The 23,996-nt window shown below is 39.7% G+C and overlaps 1 protein-coding gene across 9 annotated transcripts in view; it reads right to left on the bottom strand.

Annotated features, from left to right (window-relative positions):
• COBLL1 (cordon-bleu WH2 repeat protein like 1) overlaps window positions 1–23,783 on the bottom strand; it is a 166,833-nt gene extending 143,050 nt beyond the window's left edge. The window contains exons 1-2 of one of the 9 annotated variants that reach the window (XM_044934556.1): window positions 23,584–23,783; window positions 22,317–22,431 (exon numbers count right to left, since the gene is read on the bottom strand). In XM_044934556.1, the coding sequence (XP_044790491.1) occupies window positions 22,317–22,381 (65 nt within the window). In that variant the 5' untranslated portion in view covers window positions 22,382–22,431; window positions 23,584–23,783. The other 8 variants (XM_044934558.1, XM_044934545.2, XM_044934546.2 and 5 more) reach the window with 8 other exon arrangements.
• Window positions 23,784–23,996: the final 213 nt, after the last annotated feature.

Raw genomic sequence — 23,996 nt, 5'->3', positions numbered from 1 at the left:
TCAGAAATGGCATTGACACCTTTGAATTGAATGGGTATGGCACAGTGGTAAACAATCTACTTGCCAACACAAGAGATCAAGACACTTGGATTGTTGGGTTGGGAAGACACTCAGTCCCTTGCTCAGGAAGATCCCCTGGAGTAGGAAATGTCAACCCACTCTAGTATTCTCACCTGGAAAAACCCACGGACAGAGGAGCCTGGTGGACTACAGTCCGTGGAGTCACAAAGAGTTGGACATGACTGAACACACATCATGTGGAAACGAAACTGGCAGGACATGAAGATGGCACCAACACACGTGATGAGAAAGAACAGCTTTATGCAGATGTCACCTTGTGCTCCACACCTAAGAGAATTTGTGCTGTCAAGAGAACTAACCTCATCAAGAATCTTAGAAGGAAATGCATAACCCGTTCAACCAAATCACTTCAAGACAGGTATCTGTAACAATGCATAAACGGTTCCTATCTTACAGATCATTTTTAACATAAACTATAAATGGTTATTTATAGTTTACAGTATGTGAACACCTGGTACCAGGTGGCCAGCCTGTTTTCTGCTCCTGCAGCTTCCTGATAAAAGAGGGAAACCCGAGCCATGGATAGGGAAGGTCCAAAAATTAAAACCTGGTCTTCTTATACAGGAGCGAACTGCCTTGGAATCTCAAAGATAAGCTCTTTTCATCAGGAAACACTGCCAATAATAAAGCCCAGTGAAAGAACATATTTGGTTAGTTGGTTATTTTCTTTTTTAGAGGAAAAAAGGAACAAATATTGACAATATACATATTGTGTGCTCACTATCTCCACATCTTACCAGGTAGAGGCTTTTCCAATGATTGTAAAGGACAAGAAAGCCTGCTTACAGAGAACCACATTCCACGAAGTAACAAATTACAAAACAGCATGATTTTTATCTGGGAACCATGATCCTTACCCAAATGTCAAATACTAATTTACTTGAAACCAAGAGACACCAGCTTAAACCAATCATGTGAACTTTTCATATGGCTAATGTTCAAAATCTCTAATAATTTAACTATAGACATTTAATTGTTAAATTTAAATCACAGCCAATGAGCTTTATTATTCTGTCAATATTTCATGATTTCACAAACAAATACTTCCAGTTAACCTCAGGCTTGAGCCTATGAAATAGGTATCTTCATTTGCAGATGGAAAAAAGCAAAAGAAAACAGAAGCAAAGAGGTGAGACAATTTGTCCAAAATGTTCTAAGTGTTCAGTGGCTGAGCCAGAATTCAATACTACATTGTCCTGAAATGCCAAGACTATTTCCAGTTCTTCTTGACTGTCACTTCACACAGATCAGTCACAAGTTTAAGGCTACAAAGGTGACGGCTGGAGCCCAGCAGGATGAAGAATAACCTCCACTGTTGCCTGATGTCAGACTGGTGGCTCTGCCCTGCGCCTGCTGAGCTGTACCCCCCGAACACCCCCACCACCCCGCTGGGAGCTCCAGGCGGGGAGGGAACAGGCCACAGCCAACCACCTCTTGCTGCCATAGCAACGGTCCTCAGGCCTCCTGGGCTGCTGGATATTCCCTTTAGGAATTTTCCCTTTGGCACCTCACCGGGCCTTGCAATCCACTGCCCCAGTGAGGGCAGCATTCTCCAGTCTTGCCATTAAAAATCTCAGCCTGAGGAAGACAGTTTAGACACTCAGTTCAAAGAAAGTCAATGCTAACAACTTCCTAGAGTCCAGTGAGAAGAACTAATTTCAAGGAGAATTTTCATGTGGGGAGGGAGAGGGCACATCTACATTTATAAGTTCTATATTCAAGGAAAGGTTCATCTGAGGAACCAGACATAATGTTAACCAAGGCAAAAAAGAAAAAAAAAAAAAAAAAGTATTTGAAACTACAGAGTAACTGGCATTTCAGAGATTTGGACTTTACTTATTTTAAAACAGAGAAGGTATTGTTTACTGTGCCTTGGAGGTTGTTCAAAGATGTGTATTTTTAATAAGATTGAATCACATTTTCATGCCAGCCAAAGTAATTCTATTCCATGAATATAATTTCCATGTACTGTATATTTTCAATATAATTAGCTGCCAATGCCCAGCCCAATGCCTGACACATCATTAACCTTCAATAAGTGACTGTTGAATGGGGGGAAAAAAATGAACTGTTGATTCTTTCAGGGAGATTTCTTTTCCTTGTTGTTGTTAAAATGAGTTATCTATTAAAGAACTTCAAACTCAAATCTCCCCAGTTAATCCAAGTTTAAAACCAGCCTTCTAAAAAGCCAAGCCCAGTTTTATCACCCCTCAACAGAGCCTGGGACTCCCAGCCCTCTCACCCTCCTTGACCCAGGGAAGATTTACTAACCCAAACTCCCCATGTGTCCAGGCTTCTGGGAGATCAAGCCTAGCCTGGGGACCACACAGGCTGCATGTGAAGAAATGCATTCTTCCAAACTAAGTGACTAATTATACACAGAGACACCTAAATTCCCAGCCCATTCTAATAACTGACTACTCCTATTCCCCCTAAGAATGTTCTTCCTCTGGCATGTCTCTCTCAGAGAGCAAGTCACAGGGCCATCCCACACAGATTTCTTTGAAACTTATAATGGTTTTCACAGTTTCTAGCTAGGCTGGTTTCCTCACTGCTAAAGACTCTGCAGTCTTTCAGCTCTGGAATCACATTTACCCAAATCTGAAACTCAGACCCTATTAATGATTTCATGGGAAACGGTCCAAATGTTTAACCACAGATGAAAGATTTTTTTTAAAAGAAATGCAAACACACACAGAGACCCACATATGGTTTGTTATATAACTATTTCAAAAGGCATCTTTAAATGAGTTTTAAATAGCCAGAATAACCTATAATACAATCCTGAAGAAAAGGAAAAGAAAAATAGTATTTGTAGTTAAAAACTTAGATGTTTATTTAAGAGCCTAGAAGGATGCATTTTATCTAAATTTTATTTGAGACAACACTCATTTTAAGATACAAATTAGTGTTCTTCTTATAAATTTGAAAAATGTTCTTTTCCATGTTTCCATTTTGGAAGCCCATTGCACATATTAGCATAGTAAAGTTTCCAAGAAGACCTTTAGGGAAGAAAACAGTTTCATTTTGTTTAACCCAGACTTTCCCAAAATTGGGACCTCCCTGATAGCTCAGTTGGTAAAGAATCCGCCTGCAAGGCAGGAGACCCCAATTCGATTCTTGAGTTGGGAAGATCCACTGCAGAAGGGTAAGGCTACCCATTCCAGTATTCTGGCCTAGAGAATTCTTGGGGTTGCAAAGAGTAGGACATGACTGAGCATCTTTCACTTTCACTCTCACTTTCCCAAAATTATTTGACCATATAAGTTGTTTTGACAGAAAACATGTTACCATGTCTTATTCAGAAAGTAGCTTGGGGAATGCTAAAATGTAAACATGTAACAGTGGTTATCTCCAGTTGGTCTAGATAATGATTATTTTTCTTTACATATAGTCTAATTGCTTTCAAATATTCTGTGATAAGCATATCATTTAATAACCAGAATAAAATAAAGCAAAATACCAAAAAAAGTTTAATCGCAGTTTACGTCACTCCTATTATTAGTTATTATATTGGCTTTGCCACCCCTAGCAGTTGAGGAGGGAGGGAAACAGAATGCAAAGTGGTCAAAACAATGCATCCCACTCTGAGATCGGCCACTGCCTAGCCATGTGACCCCAGACAGGACCCTCAGCTTCCTCTTCTGCACAACCTGGATAACAACTACATCGGCTTTATAGAATGGTTGTTGACTGTTAAATGCAGTAGTACATGCCATGGATTTAACACAAACCTGGTGAACAGTGTTCCGTAAACGCTTTTTGCTTGTATGATCCGAGTCACTCAAGCCATCATCCTCTGTTCTTAAAAAACTGTGACCCGGATCCTTTCACTTAGTAGAAATTTGAAGGAATTTACAAATATTCATTCAATCTTTGAAGCATTTAATAAGGCTCCATGTGATTTTACATACTATCTTGTAAAACACAGGGGGAAGGAGATCCAAGACGGAGGGGATATATGTATACATATAGCTGGTTCACGTCAATGTGCAACAGAAACTAACAACATTGTAAAGCAAACACACTCCATATTTTTAAAAAGTATATTTACCAGGAACACCTTAGTGCTCAAGAAACTTTCCAAGTACAGAGTCTGTACATGGGTATAATTTATTCTGCCTGAATTTTTTCATTAAATTTATCAAGTTTACTTGGAAAGCATCAATTGATGCTTTCAAATTGTAATGCTGGATAAGACTGTTGAGAGTCCCTTGGTCTGCAAGGAGGTCAAACCAGTTAATTCTAAATGAAATCAACGCTGAATATTCATTGGAAGGACTAATGCTGAAGCACCAATACTTTAGCCACCTAATTCAAAGTGTCCACTCCTTGGAAAAGACCCTGCTGCTGGGAAAGATTGAAGGCAATCAGAGGAGAAAGGGACAGCAGAGAATGAGATGGTTAGATAGCATCACCAATTCAACAGACATGAATTTGAGCAAACTCTAGGAGACAGTGGAGGACAGAGGAGCCTAGCATGCTACAGTCTGTGGGGTTGCAAAGAGTTGGACACAACTTAGCAACTGAACAACAACAACAATTAAGGGAAAATGGATCTTAATTAGGCAAAGAAATTTTGAATTAGTCTTTCTTCTTTGACATCAAAACTCACCTCCAAGAACAGAGAAAATATTCCTATATAATATCCGGGAGATGGTGAAGGACAGGAAAGCCTGGCGTGCTGCGGTCCATGGGGTCACAAAGAGTCAGATATGACTGAGCAACTGAACAACGGCAACAACATAAAAAGTGAATCCAGGAAAATGAATAAGGCTAGTTTAACTATTTTCTCGACAACAGACTTTTAGTCAAGGGTATACTGGGTTAATTTTCAGACTATGTCATCATGTTGCCACCAGAACTTAAAGAAGTACAACCAGATTATGTCCAACATAATCTAGACAAATGCTGCCCACTTGCCTCCTCTGTACTAAATAATACAGTCATAGCATCGTTGAGGGTGAAGGAGTCAGCACCTGGAGATCCCTCTTATCAATAACTAAAGTTAGTTTCTAAATTGTCACTTCATTCTACAGCATTTGTGGTAAAATATAATGATTCATTATACTTTTGAGTCAAGTAAATTTTCTTAACATCACCATTATGGCAGAAAGCAAATAAGAACTAAAGAGCCTCTTGATGAAAGTGAAAGAGGAGAGTAAAAAGTTGGTTTAAAATTCAACATTCAGAAAACTAAAATCATGGCATCTGGTCCTATTACTTCATGGCAAATAAATGGGGAAACAATGGAAACAGTGACAGACTTTATTTTGGGGGGCTCCAAAATTACTGCAGATGGTGACTGAAGCCATGAAATTAAAAGATGCTTGCTCCTTGGAAGAAAATTATGACCAACCTAGATAGCATATTTAAAAAGCAGAGACATTACTTTAATGACAAAGGTCCATTTTGTCAAGACTATGGTTTTTCCAGTAGTCATGTATGGATGTGAGAATTGAACCACAGAGAAGGCTGAGCACTGAAGAATTAATGCTTTTGAACTGTGGTGTTGGAGAAGATGCAAGATCAAACCAGCCAATCCTAAAGGAAATCAGTCCTGAATATTCATTGGAAGAACTGATGCTGAAGCTGAAACTCCAATACTTTGGCCACCTGATGCAAAGTACTGACTCCTTGGAAAAGACTCTGATGCTGGGAAAGACTGAAGGTGGGAGGAGAGGGGATGACAGAGAATGAGATGGTTGGATGGCATCACCAGCTCAATGGACATGAGTTTGAGCAAGCTCTGGGAGTTGGTGAAGGACAGGGAAGCCTAGCATGCTGCAGTCCATGGGGTCGCAGAGAGTCAGACATGACTGAGCAACTGAACTGGACTAAACTTTCTTGTTTACTGGAGGTGAAAGATCTTATTATAATTTATGTGTAAAAACAACAAAGTTCTCTTCAAAACATGATAGCTTATGATTAGAATGGTGTATCATACCTCAACTCCCTCTTTTGAATACTGATGATCTAATGTATGATACTACAATGGAAAACTTTCAGTCACTACATATCAGTTCTAACAAAATCAGAGAAATGCAGTTAGGGTTACTCTCATCTTACACAGGAGAAAAGTGAAATATTAAAAGGTAGGCACTTCCCAAATGGTGAAGCAGAGAAACAAACAATTGCAATCACCTTGGTAGCATATTCCAAATCTCAGGGCATTTTTCTCCTTTAAAAGGGAATGTGATTTTCATCCAGATCAGTACCAATTCTGTATTCAGTGTTCCAAGAACAACTTCCCTGCATCTGGCATGGGGACTTTCACAGTATACTTAGGAAGAAAACCAACCCATTGCCCACTTCCGGGGAGAGGAAAATAAAAATAGGGCCTGACTCCTTGTTCTGTGGTTTCCAGTTAGTGTAGTAATGATGCCAGCATTACAAAGGCTGAGTACCAACAAAGTAGATAATATTTAAAAGTTAACAAACATAAACACAACGCCTGGCGTGTGGTGTTACTTTCGTACTTTCATTCTGGGCTGTCACTTCCTCCCCCAGGGAGGAAGCCAAGGCCAGGTGAGAGGAGTGTGTGTGCTTTCTCATTTGTGTGCAACTCTTTGAGAGGCCATGGATTGTAGCCGTCAGGTTCCTGTCCCTGGGATTTTCCAGGCAAGCATACTAGAGTAGCTTGCCATTTCTTCTTCCAGGGGATCTTCCCGACCCAGGGATGGAACTGCAATGACTCCTCAGTCTCCTGCACTGCCAGGTGGATTCTTTACCACCCAGCCACCTGGGAAACACCTGTGACAAAAGAGAAAGTGCCTAAGCCAGTGAGTGGCAGAGCAGAGATTTGGTTCTAGGCCTACTGCCTCCAACTGCCCTCTGTAATAGCTGCCTGCCAAGTGCTTATTCTGACTTCTGGCTGGACCAGTTTTATTTGAAACCAAAACCAAATGTTGTTAAACGCCAGAGAGCCAAATTAAATGTACTCATTTGCCGTGTCAGACAACAGTAAGGTAGGCTGCTGAGTTACATGGAGAGGATCAGACTTGCTTAGAATGCTTTACAGAATGACCTCTCACCTGCCCATGAATTAAATGATTACTTCTTTAGAGGGTTTTTTTTTTTTTTAGATCAATTCTGGCTTAAGAATTTTATCTTACTTTGGAACAGTGTAAAATGCCAACTTGTTGGTGAAAGCATTCTTAAGAAAAAAATAAGAATGAACTTGTTTGCCATTATAATATTCACAGTTTTAGACCCATTTTGAAGTGTAACTCTCAAAAACACTAGGAGGAACACTCATACTCATTTTTCTTTCCTAAGTGCCTATCTGACAATATAATTTCTTTCGTTATGACACGTCTAAATTTTCAACCTCTTCTTTCATGAGCTGGAAAATATACCCTCTTTTTTTTTTTTAATCTTACTCTTCTGTAATTACTGTTCACATCAAAATACTAATTTCTTCTACTGATAGAAGGAACTGGATCAAAATAGTAAAGCTCTTGTCAGTTTAGATTTCAGGGTGTTGACACAAATGAGAAGAATTCTTATGTACTAATTAATCATATAATTAATGACTACTTGTTTTACTCTCAAACCTATAAATTATTCTGTAAATCAAATGTTACTCTGCTATCATTATTCAAATAGGACTATTTAAGCTGCAAATAATAATACAGCACTTATGTCCTGTTAAACAACACTACCCATGAAGGCCAGAGTTATTCTTTCCTGGAAGTTTGTGATGGAAGTGTCATTACTCAGAATTTTCACTTGAACTACTAATGAAATGTATATTTCTTTCATAAATACTACTGCAGGGATTAATGCTAAAAGAGAATCTCAAACAAAGAATAGAGTTTTATAGTAGAATACTGAGAGATTTACAATAGCACTTTTACATGTGAGGCTATTTGATAGGGTCTTAGCAACAATTTGTTGGTTAATGGCTACAAAAATGAATGTTAACTATATTGTACACTTGTAACTTACTTAGCATTGTACATCAACCATATTTCAAAGAAAAATATCATTGGACAGTTTCAAATAAGAAGATGAATGTTAACTACTCAGTTTTTGTGTAACTAAGCTTATACCACAAGTAACAAGTAGACAAGTAATTTGCTGATCCGTATCCCCAACACTGATCTCTTGCCCAGGTTCACACAAATAATTTAAATAACACCCATCCAACCAATAACTTATTATGTATCTAGGTATGTTCATGCATTAAGTTAAACCCAGCAATACATACAAGAACAATATTTAAGAACATGGTTTCACAAAGGAAACCATTTACAAAACAAAAAGACAACCTACCGAATGAGGAGAAAATATTTGACAATGATATAACCAATAAAAAGTTAATATCCAAAATATATAAAGAATTCATACAACTCAACATTAAAAAAAAAAAAAAAACCAGTTAAATGGGCAGGAGACCTGAACAGACACTTTTCCAAAAATGATACACAGATGGCCAACAGGCATAAGAAAAGATGCTCAACATCATTAATCAGAGAAATGGAAATCAAAGCCACAATAAGATATCACCTGCCAGAATGGCTGGCATCAAAAAGCCCATAAACAACAAATGTTTGTGAGGATGTAGAGAAAGGGGACCCTTGTACCCTGTTGGTGGTAATATAAACTGGTGCAGCCACTATGTAAAACAGTATGGAGGTTCCTCAAAAAACTAAATACAGGATTACCATATGATCCATCAATTTCACTCTTGGGTATATATCCAAAGAAAAGGAAAGCATTAACTTGAAAAGATATATGCACCCCAATGTTTATAGCAGCATTATATACAGTTGCTAAGATATGAAAGCAACCCAAGTGTGCATCAACAGATGAATGGATAAAGATGTGGCATACACACACACACACACAGAATGGAATATTACTCAGTTATAAACTTTATAAGAACGAAAGTTTGCTATCTGCAACAACATGGATGGACTTGAGGCTATTAGGCTTAGTGAAGTAAGTCAGACAAAGACAAACACTGAATGATATCACTAACAGGTGAAATCTAAAAAATAGAACAAACTAGTCCCTATAACAAAAAAAAAGAAACAGACTCACAAATATAGAAAACAAACAGTAATTACCAGTGCAGAAAATGAAGAGGAGGGACAAGATAGGGGTAGGCAATTAAAAGGTACAAAGAATAAAATAATACACTTAGTATTTTACTAAGTGTAAAATAAATAAGCTACAGGGATATGTTGTCTAACAGAGAATATAGCCAGTATTTTATAATAACTATAAATGGAATATAGGAAAAGGCAATGGCACCCCACTCCAGTACTCTAACCTTTAAAAATTGAAATCACTAAGCTGTACACCTGAAACTTATGTAACATTGTAAATCAACTATACCTCAGTTTTTAAAATAAGGTTTAAAAAAGGGGAACAAGAGAAAAGAAATGTGTATAGCCTGGGTAAAATACTATGTTTTATATCTCATATAAGAATAATAGCATCTATAAGGAACTATTGTTCAATATTTTTAGTAAGATTCAACTAACCTCACAGTACATGACTAGTTAGTAATGTATCTTTAATCATTTAGTGATCATCTAGTATGTGTTAAGAACCACATGGAATTAAGAATCGTGTGTGTGTGCATGCACACACATGCATGTATGCGGAGAGAGATGAGGTTAACTCCAAGTTATTTAGCCAAAGCAAATCCTTATGCCAATGAAAAGACTGGTACAAAATTGTTCACAGAAGCCTTGCTTATAAGAGCTAAAAACTGTAAAAGGTCCAAATGTCTATAAACATAACAATAAAAATATATACTTACATGATGGAATATTACACGGCAATGAAAAAAAAAGAATTACTACCAACAAAAGTATGTAGATGAATCTAACAGACATAATGCTAAGCCAGACACAAAAGAATTATTTGATTCCATTTATATGAAGTTTACAAATAAGCAAAACTAATCTATTGTGCTGGAAGTCAGAGTAATGAGGAGAGAGCAAGATAGAGGACTCTATGCTCCTAGAAATATTCTATATTTTGATCTGGTTTGTGATTACAAGTTCACATATGTAGAAATTCACTGAAGATGAAAAATTAAAAAGAAAAAAAGAATACGGTTTCTGCTTTTTAGGGTTTCACAATCTAGTTAATTTAACCAAACATACCAGGAAAGGATATTAGTACAGGAAATTGTACCCTGATTAAAGGATGCTTATTAAAAGTTAATAATCACTTAATAACAGTAAAAGGGCAGGAGAGGGAGAAATAAATTCAAGTATCCATCATTAAGGGACTGGTTGTATAAATTATGGTCATCCCTACAAAGACATAACATGCAGTTATGGAGAAAACAATAAAGCCCTTTATGTAATAAAATAGAATATAAAAGGGTAAGAAACAATGTGCACACACACACCCATTTCCTCCTGACTGTAAGGAGATGCTCTGTCCAATGGAGTACACACCAGCCACATAGGGCTTTTCAGCACTAGAGAGGTGACTGATGTGACTAAGAAACTAAAATTCAAATTTTGCATAGCTTATCTATATTTCAAATCTGACAATGTAAAATATTTTTTTCTATTAAAGACAACTTTACTGTTCTGTGGAACTAGAAACATGTTAACCACTACATCATGCAATATATCATTTAAATTGAGTTTTTAAATCTAGCTCCTAGATTTAAAATTGTATTTGTGGCTCATATTATATTCCCATTGGACAGCACTGGTGTAGAGTATCCCACAAGGGTTTGTAAGAACCATAACACGGTTGCCTCTAGGGAGAAAGCCTGGGTGAACGGTGTATAGGGAGAATCTCTCACTGTTTCATCATTTTTCTCTTTTGAATTCTGTGCCATTGAATATATTGCCTATTATAAAAATAAGCAATAAAGTGATGTGACCTATAAATAACACTGTAGAGAATAACTGTCACTGGCATAGCCATTAATTAACATTCATGGAATCTCTCCTCCCACAAAACATACAGGGTATTTCTGAAGATGTTATATATACATTTTGGGGCAGAAAATGCTTTCTAATAACCTAAGATCACAGAAGTGTTTCACAAATTAATAGTACCAGAGTTACCAACTGAATGTAAGAGAGTCAAGACTACAAGCCTCAATCTGCTAGTTTAGCGCCTGCGTAGTCTAGCAATTTTGCACCACTGCCTCCTCTTCTGCCATCAGAGACTGTTCTGCTCTTCATTTTTCCATCACTGAATATATTTTGCCTATTTTCCTGTTCCTTTCTTCACCTACCTCCCCAAAGAAAATTGTAATTACCTCTACATTTCCACCTAACTCAGCACGCATCTATTTGGCTAACCAAAGAAGGAAAAATGTCAAGAAAATTCTCCCCTTCACAAACCATGAAATTTCACTTTTCATGAAACAGAAGTGTAAAAACATAAGCAGATCACTTAAGGGCTCAATATACAACTGAAATACACTTAATGTATTTAAATATAAAAAATCAAATTACATACAGATATTACCATTTTCCCCACTTTATTTTAAAAATAAATACTTTGAACATTGTTTCTGCACTGACATAGCCAATTTTAGACTTGTTTTCCTTTTTAGTTGTGCTGCAGGGCATGCAGAATCTTAGCTCCCCAACCAGGGATCAAACCCACACCCCCTGTAGTAGAAGCACGAAGTCCCACCACTAAACCTCCAGGGAAGTCCCCAGTTTTAGAATTTTAAATACATACATCAGTGAAAACTGTTTCTTGTTGGCAGTGTTAATCTTAAACTGGGTTTCCAGGATTCAAGGAAGAAAAAAGCCTCCATTCTCAACTCCTCAAGGCTCCTCTCCTTTTCTTGCATATTCTCCATCCCCCTTCACAAGAGTCCCTGACTCAGGGCTGCACTGGTGAGTATCATCCTGAGGAAATACTCCAGGGGCCAGAGAGATAAAGTGTGCAAAGTTCAGCCCTGAGACACACCCTCCCCAGTCACACAGATCACAGGCCAGGATGCGCACTCATCACAATGAACAAAGGCTCTGACTGGGTTTGACAGCACAGCATTCTGAAATGCCTTTACCTAGTAAAGCAAAATGGCCAAGTGCCAGAATTTTTAAAAATTGTTTCTTGACAGGAAATTTTATGATATCCCCTGTGAAGACTGGTAGGTGGTAAAGATGTCGATGATAAAAACAGCTACCGCTGTACAACTCCCTCCTATAGTGAATGTGCCTTCAGTATAGCCCGTCATTTCTGGATGGTCCTTTGGTTGGTCCTTTAACATCAATGGCACTTGGGATGCTTTTGTGTCCAAACCATTACAATTTTCTGGGGAGTTCCAGAAATTTGATCTCTTTACCTTGCCTAGATTTTACAGTGATATAAGGAAAATGTGAATTCCCCAAATCCAGGACATTCAAATATCTACACTGCCAACTTCAACTTGTGTTATGCTTAATACCTGGGAGAATACAAAAATTACAGCAAATATTCATTCAACACCTTCAGATAACTTTCAGAATTGCCACCAAGTTGAGCTTGAATAATCTGCTTAGTGTCCTAAATAACTGTGAGTCACACAAAAATAAAAGTCCAAAATATTTGGTGTGCAACACACACACACACACACACGCATACATAATCCTAAATTTAATTAGGAAACTCTAAAAATGCCTCTAAATGCATTCATTCTAGGCTATATCACTTACAACTACTAAATTAGCTGAAAACACATTCCTAGGCTTCACAAAGTTACCAGTTCAAACTTCAGGACTACGTTTTCTTAACATCATCTAAGAGTGAATTTCCTATGTATTTCCACATACATACAGGATCACAACAGATGAACAGACTATATGAACTACTCTTGGACACTGCTCCTTTCAGATCAGACTGTATATCAAAAATGTATTAAAAACTAGAGTAAACTATAGGTTGGAATAAGTTCTAGATACAAAATTTGTCCTAATTATATGTAAGGGGGGAAAAAATCAGTATTATTTCCCCTTTGAGATCTAGTGTTAAATTAAATATATATATTTTTTCAGATGAAGTCACACCTAACTCTTCTGCGGGCAGGGGAACGTTCACTGGTAATAGAGTCAGTCAAACTTCTCCTGTTTTAGAGAAAGAGAAAACTGAGGAAAGACGACTGGTAGCCTGGTATCAAAAGACAAACGTGTAAAAAGTAGTTTCTCTCCACCCGCCAACATTCTTTGCCACTTTCAGCTTTGCTCTTTTGAAACACAGCAAAAAAATTCTGTTTTAAGGTAAAGCATCTAACTGCTTTCTGGGAATGAGCACCTTACGTAGAAACGAGAGAGAGGGAGGTAGGACACTTTACTCAGTAGTCCTGCAGCCAGTAACAAACAGAACCATGCACACCCAAGAATAACGAGAGCTGCTCAGACCTCAAAACACAGAGGTTGTCCTATAAGACAGGGACCCTGTCTATTTCCTGACTGTCCTGGAGCTGGGATACCTGACAAAAAGGAGGAGGAGACTGCTCCTCTCTAGGCCACTTCCACTTCGTGTGTAACGTGCGACCACGTGAGCACAAAGAAAAGCAATTCAATGGCTTTATATTTATCTTGACCACTGTGAACTCAATTGATCTAGAAACTACAGCACATCCATCAGACGTGGGAAAGGCCAAGTGGTAGCCATTTTCGGATTTAGCAACTCAATTTCCTGCTTTCCCAGGGCAACTGAACTGATATACACAACTATAGCAGCTGTTAAAACTCTGGCTGTTCCCCTTGGGGTTATTCTAATACTTCTTCACTTCCATTTCTCCAGACACAATAGCATGTGTGAATGTGCTTGTAATAGCAGGTGTACAGGTTACAGAGATGAAAGTCAAGGACGGGTGATAAATGGCCCACCCAGATTTGAGCATCTTAACTCTATTTCCTTACAAATGAATATTGGTGTTAAGTATAAAAGCAGCAATTGCATCACTACAAAGTAAAATGGTGTAATTTTAAAAAATACACCAAAACGTATACAAAGTAGTTTTAATCTCTCAAATTAATTACATTGAGAAACAATGCATTTTTCCACTGATATTATTGTTTAAAAAACATACTGTGATTCCCTTGGTATTCAACCCTATTTAAATCAAGTTACTCCCTACATGAGAAAATCAAAATCATTATTTTAAAAGCAGATCCACATTTTGAACCCAAAGTGTTGTATCTCAGGTTCTTTTCTGATCCCACTGCAGAGGCTCAACTCTGAACCATTTTGAAAGTGAAACTCGCTCAGTCGTATTCAACTCTTTGTGACCCCATGGACTATACAGTCCATGGAATTCTCCAAACCAGAATACTGGAGTGGGTAGCCTTTCCCTTCTCCAGGGGAATCTTTCCAACCCAGGGATCAAACCCAGGTCTCCCACATTGCAGGTGGATTCTTTACCAGCTGAGCCACAAGGGAAGCCCAAGAATACTGGAGTGGGTAGCCTATCCCTTCCCCAGCGGATCTTCCCAAGCCAGGAATCTAACCAGGGTCTCCTGCATTGCAGGCAGATTCTTTACCAACTGAGCTATTTTAAAAAAATCAAATCCCATCCAATATGGATGGCATTTTCACTTTTAATTCCATCCAAAGCAATTTTCTCCAAGCCTGAGGCAACCAAGGAAAACCCCTGTCCAATTAACCCATACTCTTTTTCAAAAAGTAATTATTTATTTACATTGTCTCTAAAGCTCTGCTTTCAGTGGAGGAGGGCATTCAGTAGGAAGGGTACATGAGTACCTATAGGAAAGAACAGGAATTCAGACATCATTCTTCACCCTGCTCACCTAGCACCTCCATCCATCCTCACCATGTCACAACCACATACCTGAAAGCCATAATGAGGCTACCTTTTTTTTTTTTCTAGAGAGTAGAGGTTAAGAAAATGACTCAGTTCTGTAATGTACTGTGTTTCCCTCCCACCAAATTCCTGAAAGCCTGACTCTGTCTGAGCTATCAGTCTGAGCTACACAGCATGAAAAGGCACATCACGATACTGCTCCATATAGGATACCTAAATATCTTCATTTGTTCCCTGTGAAACTTGGAAATTGTAACTTTTGTAAAGACGTGTAGCTATTTAAAATACAGTAAAAGTTGCAAATAATTCTTAGTTTTTGGCTTTCTACGAGTTGAGCTTAAACTGTTTCTCCTGTCTGCATTCTTTGCTGTTGTGATGATGAGATGAGCATCCCATTTAAAGCATTTCTTGGTCAAACTACTCCACAATTCAACTCCACAGCATTTTTTTTCCATTCCCCGCCCCCAGCTTTATTGAGATATTACAGAATGCAGTATTTTTACATACTTGACAGAAAAACTAAAGTGGAAAAGACTGACCATTACTAATTCTTAGCAAAACTGTGGAACAACTAGAACTCTCGCATGTTGCTGATGGGAAGTATAAATTGGTGGAATCACTTTGGAAAAATGATTGTCTATAAAAGATGAATATACATGCATACTCTTCTGACTTAGCAATTCCACTCCTAAGTATACATGCTCATCTGAAGTGAGATTGTTCTTAATTATTTTTTTTTTTGTATTTTGACTGTATGGTGTGGCACACAGGATCAGGGATTGAACTCAGGCCTCTGCAGTGTAAGTTTTGAATCCTAACCACTAGACTACCAGGGACTCCCTTCTACAGTCTTTTTTTTTTTTTTTAATGTCCAGAGTCAATAAATAGTTTCAACTTATTTAAATTTATAAGCAGCAGTGTGAACTTAAAGTATGGGGTGGGGGGAACAAGCTCACTCTAGCATATTTCTAAAGACTAGTCAGTCTTAGAGAATCTTTTCCAAGGGATTCATTCCTCAGATATGAAGTTTGTATCAAAACTGAAGACATTTGGCCCTTTATAAATAGCCATGGGAAACTTCTTTCTCCCATACTTTTAGTTTGTTTTTACTATAACAGATGGGAAAAAATTTAGCAAAGTCATTAAAAAAAAAAGGTCTTCTAATAACTGTCACTCTAATGTTAGAGCACTAAAAGCTGCAGGATATGAAACACTATTATAAAGACAGTTTGCTTAACTGAAAATAGGTATAGGCTGAAAAAAACTAGATAGGAATTAAGTATACCTTTGGTCAAGCTTCTCGTAGGCACGTTTGTTTCTAAACACCTATGTTTAGAAACTGTTTATGATAGCCATAACCTATGGCTATTGGTTCTCAAAGAGCCAGACACGATTGAAGCGACTTAACACAGCACACACAGCATGGTCATCCTATTTTTAATTTTTTCAAGGACAGCTTTACTGTTTTCCATAGCAGCTATACCATATTGCAGAAACACTATCATACATCAGTCATTTTTCATGACAGAATCTCCAGCACAGAAGTGTAGAACTTTTCTTTAAAATATATTCTGATATCACATTAATGTTATAATTTCCACATTGCTTGCCAACGGGCCAAGCCTAAGTTTTCACTTGGCAGGGGCAGGAGGAAACACAACCACTGATCACCATTGAATATAAATGCTTACTATAAGAATTATCTTGCTTTATGCAAACAAATATCATTTTGTTCTAATTTATAAGTTCAATACTTACATGCCTCCCTCCCAAGTAAATAAATTTGGAATCACCACTACTTCATTTACCAATTTCATAAGTTGGCCCGTGGGATCAGCAAACTTTTTCTGTACATGGACAGGGGCTAATATTTTTAGCTTACAGATCATAATATCTCTGCCTGGACTACTCAGCTATAATATGAAAGCAGCCATAAACAATATGCAAATAAGTGGGTATGGGTGTGTGCCAATAACGCCTTACAAAGACAGGTAGAGGATAAGGGATTACTATCTGAAATATGACGAGAATTCCTAAAACTCAACAGCCAGAAAAAGCAAATCAAATGAAACATAGGCAAAAGCTTTAATAGACATTTCTCAAGAGAAGGTATACAAATGGCCAATAAGCATGTGATATGATGCTCAACATCATTAGAGAAAAGCAAATCAAAACTACAACGAGATACCATCTCACACGTAACAGAATGGATGCTTTCAAAAAAATAAAATAATAAGTGTTGGCAAGGATGAAGAAAAACCAAAAGCCTTGTGCTCTGTTCTGGGAAATGCAATATGGTATAGCTGCTATGGAAAACAGTAAAGCTGTCCTCGAAAAAATTAAAAATAGGATGACCGTGCTGTGTGTGCTGTGTTAAGTCGCTTCAATCGTGTCTGGCTCTTTGAGAACCAATAGCCAGTAGCCTACCAGGCTCCTCTGTCCATGTGATTCTCCAGGCAAGAATACTGGAGTGGGTTGCCATGCCCTTCTCCAGGGGATCTTCCCAATCCAGAGATCGAATCTGCGTCACTTTTGTCTCCTGCATTGGCAGCAGGGTTCTTTACCACTAGCGCCACCTGGGAAGCCCAGGATGACGATAAGATCTAGTAATTCTGCTTCAGAAGAACTGAAAGCAGGGTCCCAAAGAGATAGCTAAATACTCATGTTCCTAACAGCAATAGTCACAGTAGCTAAAACATGGGGAGCAACCCGTGTCCATCGATAAATAAATGCATAAAAGTAGATTGCTATTCAGTCTCAAAAAGGAAGGAAATTCTGATATTTGATACAACATAGATGAATCTTGAGGATACTATAATAAGTGAACTAAGTCAGTCACAAAAAGACAAAAGACTGATTCCACTGATGCGAGGTAATCAGAGTAGTCCAAAATCATGGAGATAGCGGAAGAGCAGATGTCAGGAGTGGTGGGGAGAGGAGAAATAGGGAGTTAGTGTTCAAAGGGTACAGAGTTTCTATTATGCAAGATGAAAAGAGTTCTGGAGACAGACGCTGATAACAGTTGCACAACAATATGAATGTACCCAATACTGAACTGTACACTTAAAAATGGTTAAGATGGTAAATTTTGTGTATATTACACCACAATAAAAAAAAAAAAAGGAGGAAAACATAATACAAACAGAATTCAACCTTCTGAACAAAGTTTGCTGACCAATGAACCATGACATTATATTTTAAATCCTAAGTATATGCTTTTAAAGTTAATATCAAAGTACCACTTCTACACTAACAACACTCTATTTTTTTTCCTGCATAGTTACAAATAGTTTTTTTTGTAAAACTCTTTAGATCAGGAGCCAGTCTCCCCGTGCCCAGAAAAATGTATTTTATATAAAATAAGGGCTCACACGTTTTGACTAATTAATTGCATTAGAGCAGTTGTCTCAATAACCTGAAGCTTGAAATCTATTATATAAATACAACTGGCATTTCAATAATTAGTTTAAGTGATAACAGTATTAAATTACCCTCTAATACATTCAGAGAAAATTATAGACTTTGAAGAAAATGTCTAGCAGTGTCTTAATAAACACTTATTTTTCTTACTTGGTCAAAAATCCTACATTTGAAACTATGCTATAATAAATTTAATTGCTGCCTAAGAGCAAAAATAAGTACAGCTATGACATATCTGTCATCTGACAAAAAGAAAGGTGCCAATTTATTATGAGATAAATCATCCCAAACACATGAAAATGTTAAATATGACTTTAAAGATATAAACCAAAAATTTAAGTTCCTTTTAAATGGTAGGCTTTGGGTTTTTTTCATATGCATTCAATTTTGTAGGATTTTGTTTTTTTAAAGATACTACAAACATAATTTTAAAAAGAATCAAGACAACGTATGCATAAGGCCACTTTAAATAATCCATTCAGTATCACCCATGGTAGCAAACATTCTGGATAACAGGCCTAGGGATGAAGAGCATAGTTTTGGGGATCAGACCTTGTTTTTATTACTCTTGCATATCTTAGCATTGTATAGCCTTGCATATGTTAATTAAGTTATCTGAGCCCCAGTTCCAAAATCATAAAATGGAGTTAATATATTTCCTCAAAAAGTAAAAATATAAAATAAAAATTAAACAATACTATAGAGCATCTAAATGGAATCTTTCAAAAGGTAAAAAGAAAGCTGAACTCTAGGGTCTTGAGTTCGCTAAAAATGATTAACAGCAGCCTCCATTCCATTTATGGCTTCATCTGTATCTCAGCTGGTGATACCTGCTTTATCAGTGATTCTCAGATCTGGATGCATATTAGAATCACCTAGCAGTATTTTAAAATTCCCCATGTCCTCCTCCCCTCCTAGACCAATTAAAATTAGGACAGGTAGGAGTGTGAGAGCATGTGTACCTATTTTAAAGATACCCAGGTGATTATGTTGAAACCTTTGCTAAAGGCATTCAGCTTCTAAGTAGTCAATACATGTTAGCTAACAAGACTTGTTTAGACAATCAAAAGTAAAACTTTCGAACCAAAGCCTCCAAATAAAAACTAAAGGAAGCAGCTGCTAAATCATTTCTTCTTAGTTTTTTTTTACTATGCCTTCAGTTAGCTCCATAGTTCCAATGCTGCAAGACAATAAAGAAATATGCAAATATGCCATGCCTGAAAATTTGTTTCAGAATCAAAACACCAATAAGGTCCCTCAAAGCAAGGTCAACTTTTGACATTTAAATTTCAAAGAGTTAAAAATATCTATCTACTTTGGCAAGTAAAATAACCAGCACTAGTCGCTCTAAAGATAATGTATCCAGCTGAAATGTTATCATATTGTGATCTGAAAAAGATTAAAAGCAATTAATGCAATGAACTAGGCGACTAACACCCTGGGTTTTCCTTCAGGTTTTGCCATTAATTTGCTCTAGGCCTTCGAAAATCACTGTCTCTGTGCTTCAGATTCTCATTTGTAAAATAAGGAGTTGCATTAAATTTCTTTAAAATGACATGTTACAAGGATCTAAAACTTGGAAAAGTACATACAGAAGCGTTCTTTAGAGCAGCAATATTCAAGAATAAGGACTAAGCTAGGCCTCATAAGTTATTGGAGTCATGAATCATGATTAGTAAAGAATGTACTTTCCAAACCTAACATTTTATTATAACATATAGATTGGCCCTACCACTTCCCAAAGAATTGTTCATCTCTTTGATAATTCCTTTTTTCCCCTCAGAATTAAAACCTTTTTAATGTACTGGGGTTTTGAGAAAAAGAACAAAAGTAATATTGAATAATGAATATTCAACAAATACTATATAACAGGCACTTGGAATACACCCAGGGACAAGATAGACAAGTGAAAGCAGAGAAGTAATTTTTTTTGTTAACATTTATACCTTTCAAATAGTGTTAACGTCTCCAAATAATACAGAGTAAAATGATATGGGGGAGGGGATGCTATTTTAGATGTTGAAGCATTTTTCAACTTATTTCTTTTTAAATTTGGAGAGGGCAGGACAAATTTTCTAAAATGTATTTTCTTCATATTTGAGAAATTAGATAAAGCAATTTTATACATTTTTTGTAGCACAGAATTTCAGTTTAACCTTTAAATCCTCAAAAGTAAAATCTGAAGTGTCCTACTACAGTCATGCTTATCATTAGAAAGCTCTTCTCATTTCCTTTATGTCAGAGGCATCTGACCTCGCCTATTTTACTCACAGAATTATTTAACTTCTGAACACCCATAAAAGTATACTAGTGTTATTTTGTGTACATGCATATGCTGGGTTCTTTCTTTTTTTTTGAATAGTATCTGTGTGTGTGCTCAGTAATGTCAGACTCTCTGCAACCCTATGGACAGTAGCCCGCCAAGCTCCTCTGTCCCTGGGATTTTCCAGGCAAGAATATTGGAGTGAGTTGCCATTTCCTCATCCAGGGGAGCTTCCCCAGTCAGGGATCCAACCCTCCACTCCTGTCTCCTACATTGCAGGCAGATTCTTTACCACTGAGCCATGGAGGAAGCCCAAATAGTACCTTAATCTAATCCACTTCCAAATTCACCAATTTAATACTATTTTATTTTGAGGTAACCTGAATACATTTCAGTCTTCCCGCAGCTGCCTTTAGACGTTCATGCTTTTATGATTAATATCTTCCTGCCAAGGTACTTCTTTCCCCATACATCCTAATGTGATAATATATATGATCATATCTAAATAATGAAAAAACTGGGTAAAGAATAGCAACAGAAGTCAACAGAAATACAGCTGTTTGCAGAGGGGAGAAGATAACTAATTGGAAGAAAAAGAATTAATTCATACACTGCATGTTTCCTCTACGTAAGCATTATACTAAATATCTTTTATATTAGTCATGCTGCTTTGAGACTTTTCCATGTTTCCTCTAGACAACTGCCAATGTTCGAATGGTCTCTGATGAATAAACATGCTGTGACTTGCTTCTAAGGAAACGTGTGTCATGTTCCGGGGTAAAAATGATTTTTCTACTCTCAAATCAAGAAAACTGTACAACTCTCATTCATTAGCTATAAAACAGACTTTTCCTTCCCTATTCTTTTCTGAATGTTCATGGTCTCTTGAGAGCACCGGTGTGTTCCGATTAACTATCGGAAAAGAAACTGAATTGGGGGAACATTTGAAGGAAAATGTTACACTTTCCCAAAGGGATTTCCCACTTCAGAAGTTCAACTAGCGCCCATGTTAAGCCTTCACTGTTTACCAAGACGAAGGTTATTCTGAGGTTCTCCCCACCTCTTGCAGAACTACCTGTTCTCATTACTGTTTACCCAAACGCTTAGCAAGGTGATTATTAGCATATCTGGCAGGAAGACGTGCTCCACTGAATATTAACTCACCATGTGACAGCCCCTTCCATTCCAATCTCTCCTAAACATGTGAGGGTACAAAGAAATGTACCGTGTCTGCGGTCTGACTCTGCGCTAGGCTTTGGCACTGGCAATTGGCCACAGGCACATACATACCCCCAATCAGAGGCGCGCACCCGGCCGGGTCCCGGAACTGTCATTGTGGGCTGACAGCTGGCACACCGTCCTGTCGCCCTCCACCCGCTCGCAGAAAACCTCTTCCTTACAGTCACCTTGACACGGCTCACCTGCTGAGCCTCAGCCCTCGGCCAAGGAAACTTTTTTCCCTTTCTCAGGAGCTCACTCACAGGTACTGTCCGCCGGTCTCCCAGAGCCCCAACAAGGAGCCCTTTGTTAACCGTTTTTGCTCCCGGAGTCCTTACCCAATTCTTGGCATTCAGCTGCCCTTTAGCAACTCAGAGCAGCCCGGGTAGGAAAGCAATCAAAAGCTACCGAGCCCCCACCCTGGGGCGGCCTCCGAAGAGGCCGGGAGGAAGCAGCCCCGTCGGCCGCGTGTCCCGTGAATTCGGCCGCCGACGGGGCGGCGAGCTGCCAGCCAGGTGACGGGTGAAGGCCCGGCAGCTCTCGACCTCCCGGGTGAGCGGCGGCGCGGCGCTCGAAGCTTACCCTGCGGGTGTGGCCGGCGGGAGCGCCGCCGGAGCGTCTTGCACGCGCGGGGCTCGGCCGTCCATCGCCTTGCGGGGCGCTGCGCGGGCTCTGGCTTCGAGGCGGCGCGTCACTGCTGGAGTGGGAGAGGCCGGCGGGTCAGGGCGGGACGCACGTTTACCCCAGGCCCAAGCGGGGCTGGCCGCACAAGAGCCCGCCCGAGCCGCCCCCAGCCCGGGACCCGCCCGCCCGCCTCCAGGGTGCGCTTCCACCTGCGGGCCCGGCTCCCCGCCCGCGGGCAGCGCCGCCGCCGGGTCTAGCGGCCGCCCGGAGCGGTGGCGGCAGGAGGCGGCGCTGCAGCCCCCGCCCCGCGAGGTTACTGGGTAGCCATTTGGTGCCTCTCGGGGAGGGAGCGGAGCTGCCCAGGCTGGAAGGAGGAGGAGCGGGGCGAGGCGCAGAGGCACAGCCGCCACGCCGGCAGCGCGATCCCGGGCTCCGCCGGCCGAGTTCGCACAAACAAAACGCCCTGGGAAAACTTTCCGCGAAGAAAAGTTGGGAGGGCGCCTTTGTTTTTTCCCCACCGAGGGTTCCTACTTTCTTTTCAAAAGGACACAGTGGCTCCCTGTTCTCTCCCGCGGCTTCCTCTCCCACTCTTCCCTCCCTCGGCCGGCGCTCTCGCGTTCGGCTGCCAGACGGGACTGGGAGGAAGCGGAGAGCGGCAAGCCTCTCCCAGACTCTGCCCCGCGCGGGCGGGCCAGACAGCGCCTCTTCTGCCCGTGGGCGGGTGCGGGGCGGTGCGGAGCCTCTCGCCGGGCCGGCTCACTCACCCTGCCCCATCTCCGTCCCTGGAGCCCGGGAGCTCGCAGCCGCCTCCGCCTGACGGCCGCCCAGAAGTGGCGATGGGGCTCGGCGGCATCAAAGCGAGACAGGCAGCGAGCCGGAGAGAGGAACGGGGCGGGGATGGGAGAGCACTGAATAGTAGTTTCCTTCCCCCGGGCTTTCGGGGTCCAGCTGGGGGAGCCGAACCGAAAGGAGGCTCCCGCGCGGCGTGTTCTCACTCCCACCGCTAGGGCATCGCTTCGGGAAGCCCAGCCGGACAGGTGGGGAGGAAGGGAGCGTACCCCCTTGCGAGGACCGGAGCGGAGGACCTGGGCGCTGCGGAAGTACCGGGAGAAACCCTCAGACTGGGGCCTGCAGCTTGCCCTCCCTGCTCTGACCTCCGTCCAGGGCGCTTTCTTCCCCTCCCCCCAACTTGACCTCTGAGGTTGCTGTCCTGTTAAAAGCATACCTGTGACACTGTGATCTTTCTAATTGGTGGCAGGTTTAAGCTTGTCCTGTCTTCAGAGGCATTTTTTTCCCTTCTTTTTTTTTTATTTTTAAGCTTTTAACAGCTGTGACATGAGGACCAGACAATATTATGTCTAATAACGATCTATAAACTAACAATCGAATGAAGGTTTTATTCACCTCTTGAAAGTTTTACGGGAAGAAAGGACTCACACAGGCACAACCGTGTACTTGTGTATACGTTTTAGTTCCCACGTGCATGCTCTTTACCGGATTCTTTACACCTGACAAACAAGTATTGGTAAATTCTGTGTGCTATTATATGTGCCTGCCAGGTTTTGTAAGGCGCAAGCCATTTCTGATGGGCCCGAAAGAAAGTTTGCATTCCGAAAAATAATGTGAATTAATTAAGAA

Source organism: Bubalus bubalis, chromosome 2 (assembly GCF_019923935.1).
Source record: "Bubalus bubalis isolate 160015118507 breed Murrah chromosome 2, NDDB_SH_1, whole genome shotgun sequence".
Lineage (NCBI taxonomy): Eukaryota > Metazoa > Chordata > Mammalia > Artiodactyla > Bovidae > Bubalus > Bubalus bubalis.
The sequence above is the reverse complement of the archived record's forward strand: the minus strand, read 5'-3'. Positions and strand labels throughout refer to the sequence as shown.